Source organism: Epargyreus clarus, unplaced genomic scaffold (assembly GCF_041222505.1).
Source record: "Epargyreus clarus isolate Ecla_fem2 unplaced genomic scaffold, WU_Ecla_fem_2.2 ptg000006l, whole genome shotgun sequence".
Taxonomy (NCBI): Eukaryota; Metazoa; Arthropoda; class Insecta; order Lepidoptera; family Hesperiidae; genus Epargyreus; species Epargyreus clarus.
Genome location: NW_027332214.1, coordinates 2615145 through 2630962, shown reverse-complemented (window position 1 = coordinate 2630962; position 15818 = coordinate 2615145). Strand labels below are relative to the sequence as shown.

Sequence of the window (15818 nt, the reverse complement as noted above, 5' to 3'; positions counted from 1 at the left end):
GAGTTACCATTCGCACCATTTCGTTGTCACCCTCACGCCATGTTGCCGTAATTATGGGTTCCGTAGCTTTTTGTTACGCAAGGTGCTGTAGGGTGTTTATATATTAATAATTTCGTGCCATGGACGTCACGCGAGGGGTGTTTTGTTACCCACCCCTAGTAAATAGCTGTTGTAGATTAATATTTTTTGTCTGCATTCATTCATCTACATTCTACGTAAAACAAAGGTCTATCTATTTTGTGGGTATGGTATTTTTTAGTTGTTGGAAATTCTATCTAGCGTTTAAATTAATTGATAGTTCGTAAATATTTTGGTATTTGTCTGTGGCTTCAAATACAAATATAATATCTGCGTAGCGTTATACTAGTTTCACTACTCATATTTTAAATAATTTACCCGTACGGTTAATTAATTTTATATATATCTATAGTCTTTCAATTTTGTATTTTTTTAAATATCGTTGGAAATTTATGCAATTTACTAAAAAACAGCATTGTCTGAATGTATTATAAGTTCATCAAAAAGCTGTATAAAAACAGGTAAAATGGTAGAAATATTTTTTGAAAGAGATCCTGTTGGATTATCTTAATTTCGTAAAATAATATGATATTTAGGCAAGTAGTTTAAAATTTGGAAATCATCATACATGACTTCTTGAAAGAACTTCTCAAAGATGTGTGTAGTGCATTAAGTCACACGACACCATGAGAGGAAACCCATTCCCAGCAGTGGGAAAGCAATGGATTAACCATAAAGTAGGCACGGATTATTAAACAAAAGCATTTTATTACGTTACACAAACACTTAAACAGTAAATCACACTTTACGAGAATTTAACATCCCTCTGCCAAGGGATGTACCCATTTAGGTAATTAAAACACGGGATTAACATTAAAAATTAACAACAACCGTTGGTTAATTTATTTTGGTAACCATTCGTTTTTTGGTTGGCAAGCTCGGTCGTTAAAACAAAGCTTTGTCTATACTAATATTATAAAGAGAAAAACTTTGTTTGTTTGTTTGATTGTAATGAATAGGCTCAAAACTACTGGACCGATTTTAAAAATTCTTTCACCATTCGAAAGCTACATTATCCACGAGTAACATAGGCTATACATTTTATATGAAATATATTTGATAAATAGATTTTGAGGCGGTACAAAATTTGCCGGGTCAGCTAGTTTTTTATAAGATTGATGTTAACGATGCAGGTCACGTGATGGTAAGTGGTTATCATCGCACAACTATAGCCTACTTCATATAAAACCTCAAGGCGATCATAGATGCCTTGCAACTCCTGAGAGCTAAGATGGTCACTCCATGTAAGTGCCCAATGCAAGTCAGCCTATATCTAGTCTACACTTAGTTCGCGCTAAATCGGTGTGGTATGTATTATTAAGTATGTATTTTTGATTTATTAATAGGTCTTTAAATCTGAAACTTTTCTTAGTTGAAATGGTGGCACCACCGCCACACCTATTTCAGCTTTGTACTAAGACACCTATTTTAGTTTGGTATTTTTTAACTATCTGATTTGTGTAAAGAACAAATCCTTTTATTTATCTGTGCGTTTGTACAGTCCGCTCTGAAGTTGTTGCGAGCAGGTGTAATCATATAATTTGCTATGGCGACGCGACTCATTTCTATATTCACAGCGGACAATACAGTGGTTCTCAAATATTTTTAATTAACTAAATATTTTAGATGGTCCTCAAAGTTTCACGAATCCATTACCCAATCCATATCTATTTTTATGATGATATCATGTGTGCATAACGAAAAGCGAACAATACAACTGATTACGTCATGTCTACTTATAATGGCGATAAAACCCCATTTAGATTCCCCCCACAAGTGGCAGATAAACGTAAAGGATACCGTATTCCTATGGGACCACTCACCCTTAACGTTTTTTATATGATAGAGTATTTTGTTTAGTGCGCGAACTTTCTGCAATATTATTATGAATGTTATGCATAAGTATAGAGATATGCAAAAATATAAAACTTATTTGTCGTACTTTGAAGGTGGTAGAACCCTCAGGGGTAGCGGCGCATCTGTGGCCGACCTCTGGTAGGAATATCTAATCCTATCTGGGGTTGATTACAGATGTCCATGGGCGGCAGTAGCCGCTTACCATCAGGTGGACTGAATGCTCGTCTGCTACTCATAGGAGTAGCAGACGAGCATTCAGTCAGACGATAATATAGATTATAAATAAATCCATAGGTAATGAAAATACTTAATTCAAAGATGTTTCACACCTATAACTGTCTAATAACACCAGTGTTAAGCGCTGCTCTGGTTTGAAGGGCGTGGTAAGAGAAATACATTTCGAGGCGTTCCAATTTTGGTCCTCACTTGTAATATTGGATTCCAATCGTATTTGGAGTTCATTGCAGATGTCCATGTGGACGGGGATCACTTACCCTCGGATTGCGTGCTCGTTTACTATTTCAATTTCAAAATAAATAAAAACTATTAATTTGTTCCATCTAAAATATTAAACTGCGTGCAGCTGACGCTTAAAAATATATTTACATTTCTATTCGTTTTGGTTGAAACTCTTTTAATTTACTGCTGCTAAATATGAGTATATTCGCTAAATAGTAGAGAAAGCGTAGTGGTTAGAAACACAGCCTCTCATTTGGAGGTCCTAGGTACAAATCCCAGGCACGAACCTTTGATTTTTCATAGTTATGTATTTTTTAGAAATTTATTATCACTGGCTTGAACGCTTCAGATAAGTGTATCTTCTTTACCAAACTATTCAATCGGAACTCCGCAGCGCCTAACTGTTACTATTAGCCAAAATAAATTTACCACCGGCCACGAACCACAAAGGACCACATCTTTTTATTAGCTAAATTGATGAACAATGATAATTCTTTTTCATAATAGCCAATAATGAAGACAATAGTTATTATCACGAAATCCCGTGGCGGGATAATGTTTTTGTGTAATAAAAACATTTATACGCAACGCGGGAAACGCAATTAGTGGATACGGCGTATGAGGGAAATGTAGGAGGGGAAAATAATTATTATATACAATAGTGGGGAATAATTTGATAGATTTTATCGAATTAGGGAGTGTTGTTACGGTTGTGTGATGCCAAATGGTTATTCGTATTGTTTTATTTATCATGGGACGGTTAATTCAGTGAGCGAACGACTGTTATGATTTTGGGTTCTGTGGGTACGATGTTGTACCTTCAGTTAACTTGGTGTAAATTATACTTGTACCGTGATTAGAGTGTAATTAAGGATGGTAGAAGTCACAGCAATGATAGTTTAATGGTTGAAACTCGGTTTCTCAATCACGAGGATCCAGATTCGAATCTCAAGCGTCGTCCTCGTATTATAAATTATTGTCACTTACTTCAATGGTAAAGGAAAACAATGGAGGTTCGTGAGGAAATCTATATGTATACCTACGCCTGAGAGTATTTTTTTTGTTTTATAATATAGAAGTAGCAAGCAAGCATGCAGACAAATGTAGAATACTAAGTGGCTACTGCCGCCCATTGACATCTGTTATCAACCCCAGACAAGATTAGATTCCTACCTGAGGTCGGCCACAAGTGCGTCGCTAACTCTGAAGATGTTGTGTAAGTATATTGTCTTCCTTACCACACGTAAACAATTCAGTACATTAGTTGCATTATATTTATTCGGGTATATATTTACAACATGTATTTCGAAACAAGTAGGTAGAGATGGGAGAAATATATGTCATACGAGTACGGTTAAGAAATGTTACGATATCTTCCAACATACATAATGATTAGAAAGACAAATTCAAATAACCGTTTTCTGATTACAATCGCGGTCAAGTCATATTTGTTCTTAGGCTACTTCCACACAATGCTGATTAGTCTAGACAGAAGTAATAATTTTGAATATGTTTTTAAACATATTAAGGATATTTTAACTAACAAAAAGAATAACTTTTTGACGAGTCTTAAATTTTTCGAATTATTTACCTATGTATAATATTTTTTATAAGTTTTATACGCGTTTATGATTCGACAGGACATGTTAAACCGATAGTTCCGTTTTATTAGGTAAAACTTATGAATTTTATCTGAATAAGTACTTATAAACAGTTTGAATACGATGTCTACAAAGTCATATATGACCACCATTTTAGAGTAGGTACTCCAGACCACCTGATTTCCAGTGAAATACAACTGTATTAAACTTAATACACCACAGTATTAGAACAAAAAGGGTTGTCAAATCAATATGCACAAGTTGCATAGTCTGTAAGCTGCCTAAGGCCAAGACGTCACCGACTAATTTCGGCCACAAGGCCCCGAATTTCACCGGTCATTGAATTCTTATTTCATACCCAGATAGAGATCTGTGGCCCAGAGCCTGCTCCAATAAGGGCCATCGATTTGTCAAAATGTCGCTTATCTCGAAAGGAATCCGTCATCGGAGAGGATTTAAGATGCTATCTCAACAAATGGCATCAGGTAATAAATTGAGGATGCATTTTTTGGACTCCGTTTCATGTTAACGTTTTTACGTCCTACTTTTGAGTATGTTTTTTTTATTTCCTTAATGTAGCAAACAAGCATACATTCCACATGAATGTAAATTTTTACTGATGCTTATGAACAACGTCAATCCCTGATAAGGCCTAGCTGATATAAGAACTAACTGAGGTCGGTCGCAGATGATTATTACGACTAAGGACTAAGATGAAACGCCTCGGAAAAGTCTCATACCACACTCTTTTAACCGGAATACAGAAGCGCTGAACACTGTTGTTATTAGGCAGAAAAAGAGACGGCAGCAATGTCTCTAAAGTTCTATAAAGGGTTCTACAACCATACCTACAATAATAAACAAAATCGATACCAAATATCAATATATTTAATATCGTTTATAAAATACGATATGTCAACGGTAAAGACAATTAATCGTAAATATCTTACTGGCATCTACACAAACAGTATCGAGTAAAAATCTTTAGGACGATACTATTTAGAATGCCGTAGCAGTAACTGTAGGGGAACAATGATAGTCGTACTTTGGGAGATAAGTCCCGGTTTTGTTTATATCAAACGATTCATAGTATTTTTATGAAGTCGATCGTTTAAGGACAATATGTCTTTATTAATCTGACTGAGGTCAACTATAGCGGCATTACCATCTCCGAAAGCTTAGGAACTCACCATACTTCTAAAACCTTAATATTTTTTAAACGAAAGAAATAAGGAAATGTCAAATGTGATCATTTAAGATATTATGTTATGGAACTCCTGATATTTTGTGGAATGTTTACTGTCAATCTCGGAAGAAATATAGTTACCATAGTGTCGTGGTTCAATCAACTCTACATATTAAACTGCTACGGTGACCGTTCTATAGTACAAAATCGAACCCGAAAGTAATATGTTCTAAGTTCTATGTTTATCAAAACGTCATTGGGACTGCCCTCTCTGCCCTGCGGATCATGTGTTCCACCTCGCAATTTATTAATATTTGCACTTCTGTAGCCTCAACAGAGTATTAAAAACAAGAACAAAAAACTTGGCTCCGGTCGGATTATCACGAAAAAGGCCAGGCAACTTCCAAAGGATTTATAATAAACAAGCCTATATACGCGTCTGCATGGCGAACATTTAATACACACAATATTAGATGTAATTGACCAAACATATTAACTTCTTTTTTCTGCGCAATGAGTAAAATAAATATTCTTTTTTTCAATCTACCATTGCTTCATTATAATAATATCATTCTTATTTTTATAAATGTAATTATATCATTACTATTGTAGTAACTACCTCAAAGGAAAGTCAAAACTCTTAAACAAAACTAATTATATTTTTTGTTTTCTATTTGTTTGCTTGTTTTTTCATCTGCGGTTTTTGTCATGATAGAATTTTAAATACAATTAAATTAAAACTAGTTCAATAACAGTCTGACAATCTAACAAACAATGCCTATTTGTTATTAGACATGCTGATAAAATATAGCCCTTAGTAAACATAGATAGATGTTACACGTTTGCCCAACCGCCCCTGAAACCGACTTTCCAACTCTGCGGTCACCCTACTTATCGTGCTATCGATCTAACTCCCAGCGATTTGTCAATGCCCCTTCTTTAATTAATAAAAAGTCCAAGAAAAAATTGAATAAGACCTTAATTAATTCGGGTCGGTTTCACTGAACTTTGTTAAATTATGATTATGCTACCCAAAAGTTTTTCGGAGTTTTTTTATTGGAATTAAAACAATTCTGGGTGAACGGAAGCGGAATTAAAATATGTTATTAATAGCATTTTTATTCTAAAACGCTTTCTGCTAAGAGAGAAATGGATTCAAATAAATGGGAGTGCATTTATTTCACTTTTTTACGGTACCCCTTTGTGCGTCGGGGTCTGTTTATTGTTGTTTTTGTCTGGTAACAGCAGTATTAAACGCTGTTGTTTGAAAGGTACGGTAAAAGAAAGACAAAGGATCTTTTAACTTAGACCTCAGAGATAGTAACGCATCTATGAATTCAAGTACTAGGATTAATATAAGTTGATTACTTCGATCAATTAATTGGTCAACTACAATCGGATTTGTGGATAACTACACACATGATTGCGATTCAAATTTCATAAGATATTGTCATAAATACCATACATCGTAAAGGTCACGCAGATGGTTCCAAACCAAACGGAAATCTACATAATTCAGCTTAATTTCCATTCTGCCTTCAAATTTTTATCACTTATCTTCGCTAATCCATACACATATGAGGCGTTTTAAGTTGTGTACACGTAAGCAAAAATTACTAACACTATCGGAAAATCCAATAAATTCCGTTGGGAAACGCAATATATTGGAAGATAACAAAAGTGTCCCCACATCGGACAACTTCGCTAACAACTTCCCCAGTATTTAAACTTAAACGTGACCGCTCTCCTGCGCCTGACGGAACGGAACGACTTATAAAAATATTCGAAAGGTTTAAAGGGATATCAATAGACCAGTTTGTGTATTTCATGTAATTAATATCCCGTTAAAATACTTAAGTATGTAAAATAGGAGCCAAGGTCCGATCCAAAACTCGATATATTAATGATATTAATATACATATAATTATAATTCACCAAGTTCCGTGCACATCTATGTCTGTTTCATTCTTTGGGCCATCATGAACGGCAAATAAATGGAGTACGGACGAATTTTATTATTTTTAGTTTTTATAATAATTTCATAAATAAACTAATTTGTCTGTATACTATGTGTCAATAAATTAAAGAAAAACTGTAGTCTACTACTAAAGTGGAGGATGCAATAAGCAAAAATGCAATTTTTAGTAAATAAGGAATAGACTTTACATAAGTAGTGTAGCGTAATTGACTAGATATGAATTTGTAGCACCAATAACGTAATCATAATAAGAGAACAAAATAATTTATTAATTTCCATCTTCATACCCGATTACAAGATAAAATGAAAGCCATAACACTAAAACTACAGAACCCCACTTCAAACAATAACGTCAACTTCCAATAACAACTTTTAGAACTACCCCGCAATTTTAATAACAGTTTAGAGTAATCCCAAAGTCAATTTTGAACCGCGGAGTCTGGAGCTCCATAAAAATAAAGAATGAGCGCTGGAGAATTTATCTGATCGAGTTCCTGAGTTTCATCGTCAGATACAGGACATTGGTTATGTGCGGTAAAAGTTTAAATTAGATTTTTCATTCTACCTTCTTTTTTCTAAGTTATTTTACAGCTCTTAAAGAATATTTTTTACAAGGAAGATAAAAAGCAATAATAATGTTTCTTAAAACCTGTTTTTGTACTGTGTGGGTAAACCAATACACGAAAACCTAGAATTGAATCTAGAATAGAAATGTAAAGACGCCAACACACGAGCGACTAAACTAACACACGAGACAGACGGTCGCTAACAATAGGTGTTGATATCTGGCGATATACGTCAACATGAACAGTCGTTGACAATAAACGGCGACACTTGACCACAGTCGGCGATCATCGTCATCGACATGAACTGTCGTTGATATTTGGAGGTGATAGTCAGGGAACATGGCTGACGACAGGCGACGATATTCCGCGACAATCATCGGTATAAATTGTCGCTCGGGTGTCAGCATAATGTCGCTCATATGTTATCTCCATAAGTTCAAAATTTAGATGTACGCTTAGACGTGAGCATGACACATAGTTTACTAGTAAGTAAACAGTGATTAATGATAAAAAAACTAATGACTATTCGCAATACACAGGGTGATTCATCATGTCAACAATTTCATTAACAAGCTACAGGATGCTCTTGAAATACCAAAACGCGTAGGCAGTGAGATTAGCTTTCAGAAAGTTTAATTTAAATACATGAACAGGCAAAATGATTGGTATTTGTAGATGAAAATTGTTTTAATACTTATTATAGTGATCAGTCAGGCTTAGATAATCTAGTAGTTTAAATTTTGGATACTCATGCTGGAGTTGTAAAATACCGAATCCCAAGGGACACTCGTTGATTATGGAAAATATGTGCATGTTAAAAAGTAATAAGCAATTAGTTTAAAAGACGGATGAAAACATTCCAAGGAAAGAGGCCCTTGACAAAAGTTTTGTAAAAAAATTCTCAAAGCTGTGTGAAGTCTCTTAGAGAAGATCTATGCTTATTTTTTTCATCATCTGCTTTTCTTTCTAACCCATCTATGACTATAGCGTAGTTTATTGTATTCTATGCTTCTTTTTTGTTTTCGTTCTATATTCCTTCCACTTTCTTTCTTTATTAAAACGTTACCTCTATTGGTTTTACGTTCAATAAGCTTCTCCGTTACCACAGAAACAATACAATCGTGAATAATATGTTTACTCAAGACGGCTTGTTCACGGTTTCCTTTGTGCTAAATTACTCAATCACGATCGTCGTTGCTGCTATTACTAAGATTTCAGACATCGAAGCTATTTTATGCAATCTTGAGGTACACAGTTGATACAAAGCGCACATTTCATTTCAATTGATTAGGCGAGTTTACTTCCATATCAATATAACTGTTCTTAGGTCGGGCCATAGTAACAATATAAACTATGCAAGTACTCTCTATAGTACCTCTTTTACAAAAAAAAAAAAATATTCTTTAGTGTTTATGGTTTTTAATACGGAATAGAAGAACGCGCATGATTCCTTTTGATTGAGTGATCACAACTGCCCATTGATATTTATATTTTATTATACCAATCCCAAAGGAAAGAAGTGAGCCATTCTTTGTGTGTACATATGTGTTTTCTAATTCATATGTGTTAAATTGCTAATAGCAAATTGAATTGTAATACTGAAATGACGCACAAAGAATTAGATATCGCTCTAACAATAAATATCTTGACGACATCTACCAGTCCCAAGACTATAGCAACCAATAAAGAAACGATAACATTTGAATAAAGAAATTAATGTTAACAAACACTTCAGAAATATCTGGACCACACAATACTAAATGATTAAACATAAAATGATTATTAAAATAACACACCACCCAAGTGTTCTGACCACTCATCGAAGTTAACAACCAAACATTTAAACCTTTATCGGATCTTTTATAGGACCACCTAATATTTTACAGATCGTTTTATGCTTGTTAAATGTTTTAGATAATATTTTGGGTTAAAAATTCTCTCTAAATTGGGAGATAAAAAATTGTTCGAAACAATCATGTTTTGCCAAAAACTATTCTGCATTTGTTTTTAACTTTGCCGATATTTTTTAAAATTTATTTTTATGATCAAATTGGTTTCGAATGGCCTAATATGTTGCCAACCGTAGCTACGAATCGAATCTTATCTGGGATTGATTACAGAGTTCCTGGGGCGATGGACTGAATGCTAGAGCTAATTCAATATTGTAAAAAAATCGTGACCTAAAATCCACGCGAAATCTCAAGCGAAGACTAGAATATAAAACAACAAATTCCAATCATTTAGCACCGATTATCCACTTGTAAAACCAAACAGAAATAAACGATTTGATACCAGCGTTGAGTCAACTTTTCAACGCTAACGCCGGAATTATCCGGTGGTCCTATACCGATGTATAGGACCACCGGAAAATTCCGCGAAGTGTGATGAATATACCTTTTGGAACACCTACTGTGTGGCTTGGCTTGTGTGGTTTTGAGATCTTGTTAAGACTTAATCACACGGTGTTAGGGTGTCGGCAGACATACGATTTACAGAACGCTCTAAGGTTGTAGGAGCAACAGAACAGGATTTTTGAAAGAAGAAATTACTTTTGTCATCATGCGTGAAATTAATGTTGATCTGAATGAGATCTCGTACTACTATTCTGTTTATTAAAATATTTACTAAAGTTTTGGCATATCCTTCATCAATATACATTTTGCGCTGATGTGTTAAAAAAAACAATTTATATTATATCCAAAAGAGTACAATGTTTATAAAAAACTTAGTACTACTTAACTGACAAATGTTTCAGTATCATGCAAAGTAGGATTAAAAATTTTAAAATGATGGTTGTTTAATATTACAATCTTTACAGGTTTTTTAAAATCTATCAATGTGTATGTGTAGATTTCTAATTAGATCAATCGCGTTTTAAAAGTCGCATGTGTGCTATCGCCCTAACCACTAATGTCTTAATCATACGCTCCAGGTAACGTAGGTATTCTAGTGAGGTAGATATCTTAATTAATTAAAATTAATGGCTTTTTGATCCAAGATATTTATTATATCGAAACAATTTCTGCGAATGCGAGATTGCTTCCCCACATTGTTGAACTGTTGGAAACAAGCATGTATCACACCTAATGATTTCTGCCATCCATATCTGTAAACGACGATCATAGTGCCGGGTTCATTCAAGTATTTCTTAGGCTCAAAGGGAGTGGAGATCTTTTTCGCTTTATTTTTGATGACATTGGAGCAGAGTGGGCTAGATGGTGGTAATGAGAGCAATTTTATTATTATTTCTTATGTTTATTTATTTGTTTTTGCAAAATTTAGGGCGTACTTATCTACTCTTTGCGTAAATATAGAGTGGGGAGAGTTGTGCTCACAGACGCTAAAAAAGGCCTTCCCTTTATTAAAATTTACTAAAGTTAAAGCATTCGTAAAATTGGAATGACTTCTAAGGATTTAGACGGAACGTCTCCTAATAGTGTCAAGGTCCGTACATCCTCCTCAGGATATATATTTTTTGGCAAGAATCAAATATTACACGCTTGTAATACGCAGTATCTACATACTCCGCGAGTTACTCGGCGAATTGTTCGCGAGTATCTATGATGCAAAACCATTATCGAAACCAGAAACAATACCAATAGATCAAATAAGCCTAAACGTTACGTTTCTGGCGCCAACCATGACTCAAGCAAAGCCAAATATTCCAATTAATTCATTCCCGTTTTCGTAACACGACGTAACAATTCGATTTCGTAATTCGACATCTCTATTCGCTGTTATGTCTCTATTATTGCAACTATATACAGATTTTACGCACTTGTTTTATTATAAGCGAGTAAGCGACAAAATCTTAAAAAAACTAAGCTCATATTTTCCTATGATAATATGTTAAGAAAAATAATATAGTAGATGTTACTCCTTACAATTGCTTTTTAATTATTTTAAAATTTTCCTCAAAATTGGTTTCATAATTTCTTTAAATATTGAATATACAAGAGAACGAAACAATTTGATTTAATAGAACACACCATTCTCGCTCTACCAGGCCATATTAGGATACATTTTTAATAACTGTTAGTAATAAAAAACACTTTGTGAATGTTTAGTTTTGCTTGGTATTTTTTTAGTCTAATATAGTAAGTAGTTTGACGATTATACAGTTTTAAAATCCAACTAGGTTTTTAACTCAACGGTAATGTTAAATTTTTAAAACGTTAGTGACTTAATAACTTAAGCTTAAGATATTTACTCGCTACTAGTTAATCGCCGGCAACACCACAAGTGTCTAGCAGCTTTATTATTGCAACAATATCTACATTAATAGCGGCTATTGTCTGTCCGTAATGTTGATTTGTTATGCTATTCATGCCATGGAATGTTGGGTCATTACTTAATTGATGTTACTTTGCTTGGCACCTTAACTTAGAAGTATTTGAAAGGTCGTAACCTCGAATACAATCGGATTTGGAATGTGAAATTAAAAATCATTAATTAAAGAAACAAAGTGAGTTTTATATAATAGTCATGTTATATAATTGCCACTGTCAGCCTTTAGGCAGAAATATAAATGTATGTTTTTTATGAACCGTTTGATTGGAGGATCCGGAGGCGCCACCGACATACCTAGGTATATCTACCTATGTCCCAGGAATAGAATAGGGCTACGGTATCCCCTGCATGTCGTAAGAGGCGACTAAAAGGGGACTTCCGGGGTTGCGGGCGGCAAGACTGGGAGCTCGAACCGTCCAGCAAGCAACCCCGGATAGGACGACGTTATGTGTGGTCACATACCGTCGTAAACACCAGATGGTGTGGGAGGAGTCAAAAGTGCTCCCCCCAGGGCAGAGCCCGATCGGTGCATCGCGCTTGGAGGAATCCGGTTGTGTTCAATCGGAGATCCCTGAGTTCTCCAACAAGCGCTGAGGACGGCCACCGGGGGGGTTTTAGTGGGGTAAAAATCCCACATAACCCGGCGACGCTCCCACGTCGTCGGGTACCTTTTCAAGGTTTCCCCCTCGTAAACAAAAAAAAAAAGGTACATCTACCTAATAACTGAAGCGTTGGGCGGTATTGGTCTGGTTTGAATGGAGATATGCTCATCCGAGGCGTTCCAATTTAGGTCTCAGAGGTAGAAACATCGGTGGTTGCGTAACGCGTGGTGGTGGCATAGGATTTTTATCTTATTAGGGGTAACTACAGATGTTCATGGTAGGCAGTGGCCACTTACCGCTGACTAAAAATGCTGTTTTACATAACAGATTGGAACCAATATTTAGCCAGCATTTATCTTTTTATATTTTTTTACGGCCGTAAAAATAGTTTTTGAAAGTATTCGACGTACACATACCTAAGCAGTTTCCGGCAAAATTCCGGCAAATAAAATCCGTTTATGAAAAACAGTTATAAACTTACAAACGGACACACTTTGTATAAGTACTTTGTAGTTGTCTGTAGTTGAGACCCATTTGAAATAATAATCATTACTTTGTAGACAGGTAAACGTTTTTAACATTAGAACGGAACGATTTCGCAACGACCCGCGAATCCATAAATCGTAATGTTAATGCGAAATCATTAGCAGAATTATCACTTTCAAACAATACCTACGAGGTGTGACTCATCACGTAAAAGCTTGCAACTATCATATTTCGCGAGGTACGGACAATGGAGACTACATTCCAACGGAAAGTGCCCGATTGTGAGAAGACAAAAACACTAAAGGATGACTAATGGATTCCCGACTAATCTCAAAATTACAGACATTCTGATCCCACCGTCTTAAGATAGCAACAGCCTAGTGGTTGAAACTGGAACTCGATCGGGGGTTGAAGGTTCAAACCCAAGCACGTTGTGATTTTTCAAATTTATGTGTATGGGAAATTACTTGCGTTAACGGTGTAGAAATACGTAAAAGTGAGGAAACCTATACATATGATAACTTAAAAAAAAGTTCCCAAAGGTGTGTGAAATTCACCAATTTGCACTTGGTCAGCGCGGTGGACTATATCCTAATATTCCTCACCTCACTCTGAGAGGAGACCCGTGCACAGGAACGGAACAGTAATGTGTTGACGACACCCGTCTTTACACGAAATAACGAGAAACACAAAGAGAAAGTCCACACTTATCAATGTTTGCATTACACTTACATACGAAATTTAGGCTGTAAACCGTTACTTACCATCCCAGAATTACGAGAAAATGAACAAACACACAAGAGTTGCTTATAAAGTTTAGCATCGTAAAAGTTTGAGATGTGAAGATAATTCCTATTGTCGTTACCACGGCTTCATTAGGACCCGCATATGTCAAATATTTACAAAGACAGATAAGGCTCGTTCAAGTTGTTTATTCATTACCATTTTTAGAACAAAACTTCGAAGCGTTTCCACAGATAAGATTCGTCGTTAATTTATCATTCCCGTGGGGTTTAAACGTCTCAGAATACAATAGAAATGTGTAAATATTTTGAGCGTTTCTACTTAATCATCGGCCCTGGAATAGTTCCAGTGATTAAACAGACAGATAAGCACATTTAAATCACTGTAGATAAAAGTTTTTGAGCTGTCTACGTATAAATGCTTTTAAAAGCACCTGCTATTTATCATTTGATTTCCGTAGATTATAATACGGTTAACGAAAAGGTAGTAGATTTTTATGCTGCTACTAGTGGAAGATTATATTATGTCAAATATCAAAAGTTTATAGAGCGTTTGAAAAATATTTTGAATTTATAACTAATTTAAATTAACTAATGTACATTATGAAAACGTTTTTATAATACAGAAATAACAAACTAAAATGCAGTCTATACCATATTAAGTGGACATCGTTGTTCAAGGAATAATAATAATAATAATAACAGTCTACATTCACAGCCCCACACTAGGATTCCCTGTATTGTGGGTGCCATGGATACATACAGAGACAAATACACAAACACCCATAAACCTAAATTAATCATTTAGATTTTTGTCTGGCCGGGGATTGAACCCGGGACCCTCTGCGCGTCAGACCGATATACCGACCGCTCCCCCACGCGGGTCGTCCCGCGACAGGATATCTGTAAACAACCCTACATACGATTTTAGTCCTACCTGAGGATAGTCATTAGAGGCGTTTCTAAACCAGAACTAAGTTAAAAGGCCCTGAGTAAGTACTCGTATGTATACTTTATAAAACATGAATCATGACAAATATTGGGTGAACGAACCAGGTAACCTACTTTCATAAGAGATAAATATGTGTAAGAGATAACTTACTGGCTCCGTGTCACAAGTCTCCAAGTCGGGAATGGGGTCGTCACCGCAGTAGTAGTCGGCTTGCAGGAACGGCGGTCTCGGAGGCGGCGGCAGCAGGAACTCTGGAGGTGGCCCAAGACAGTCACACTCCGTCAAGTCCGTGGGTTCTAACTCCCACATCTCGTACTCTAACTTAACACTATTCACAACCTCACTGTAATCACTAACACTCGTATAATCACTAGTATCACGTTTAACGCGGGTCACTTCATCTGAAGTCCTCAGTTTTATCAGATTTTCTATGTAAAGTTCGTCGTCGACGTCGCTCCATACGTTTTTCCTGACTTCCTCGTTCTCATAATTGAAGTCAGTGTCTACGGAATCGACTTCAGACGCTATAAAACTATTCTGTTCGTTTTGTGTTTCAGGATTCGTAATATCATCGACTGCTTCCGTATTTCGTTTAGCATTTTGTTCAACGAACTTTTCAGAATCAGTTTTACTCAAATCCTTATTTTGAGAGCTTTTCTTAGGATTAAGCTTTTTATACAAAGCATTCTGGAATGTCCAAACAGCGTACGACGACGCCTTAGTTGGACTCTCGTTGTATCTTTCGGCCATACGCAGCGTTCTCCTTCAATGTTATCTGTAACAATAAACGTTTAATATTATTTTAAATCCCACCAATCACTGCAACAAATCGCATCAAAACATCCATCGCTACACCAACCAATTTAGTTTCTGACGGCAGGCGTATCGATTCTTCGCTGGTATCGAACCACTTATTATTTAATAGAAGAGCTAACACCTCATTTTGTATAACAAAGACGCCGCAATTAGAGACTGCCATGTCTGAGAGCACAATGGGTGCGGAACCAGTATCGATATCAT

At 35.6% G+C, this 15818-nt stretch overlaps 1 protein-coding gene across 3 annotated transcripts in view; it reads right to left on the bottom strand.

Annotated features, from left to right (window-relative positions):
* pxb (putative Hedgehog signaling attenuator pxb) overlaps positions 1-15818 on the bottom strand; it is a 187768-nt gene that overhangs the window by 27839 nt on the left and 144111 nt on the right. For all 3 annotated transcript variants that reach the window (XM_073073604.1, XM_073073606.1, XM_073073605.1), the window contains one exon: positions 14949-15573. In XM_073073604.1, the coding sequence (XP_072929705.1) occupies positions 14949-15548 (600 nt within the window). In that variant the 5' untranslated portion in view covers positions 15549-15573. The remainder of the gene's footprint in view (positions 1-14948; positions 15574-15818) is intronic.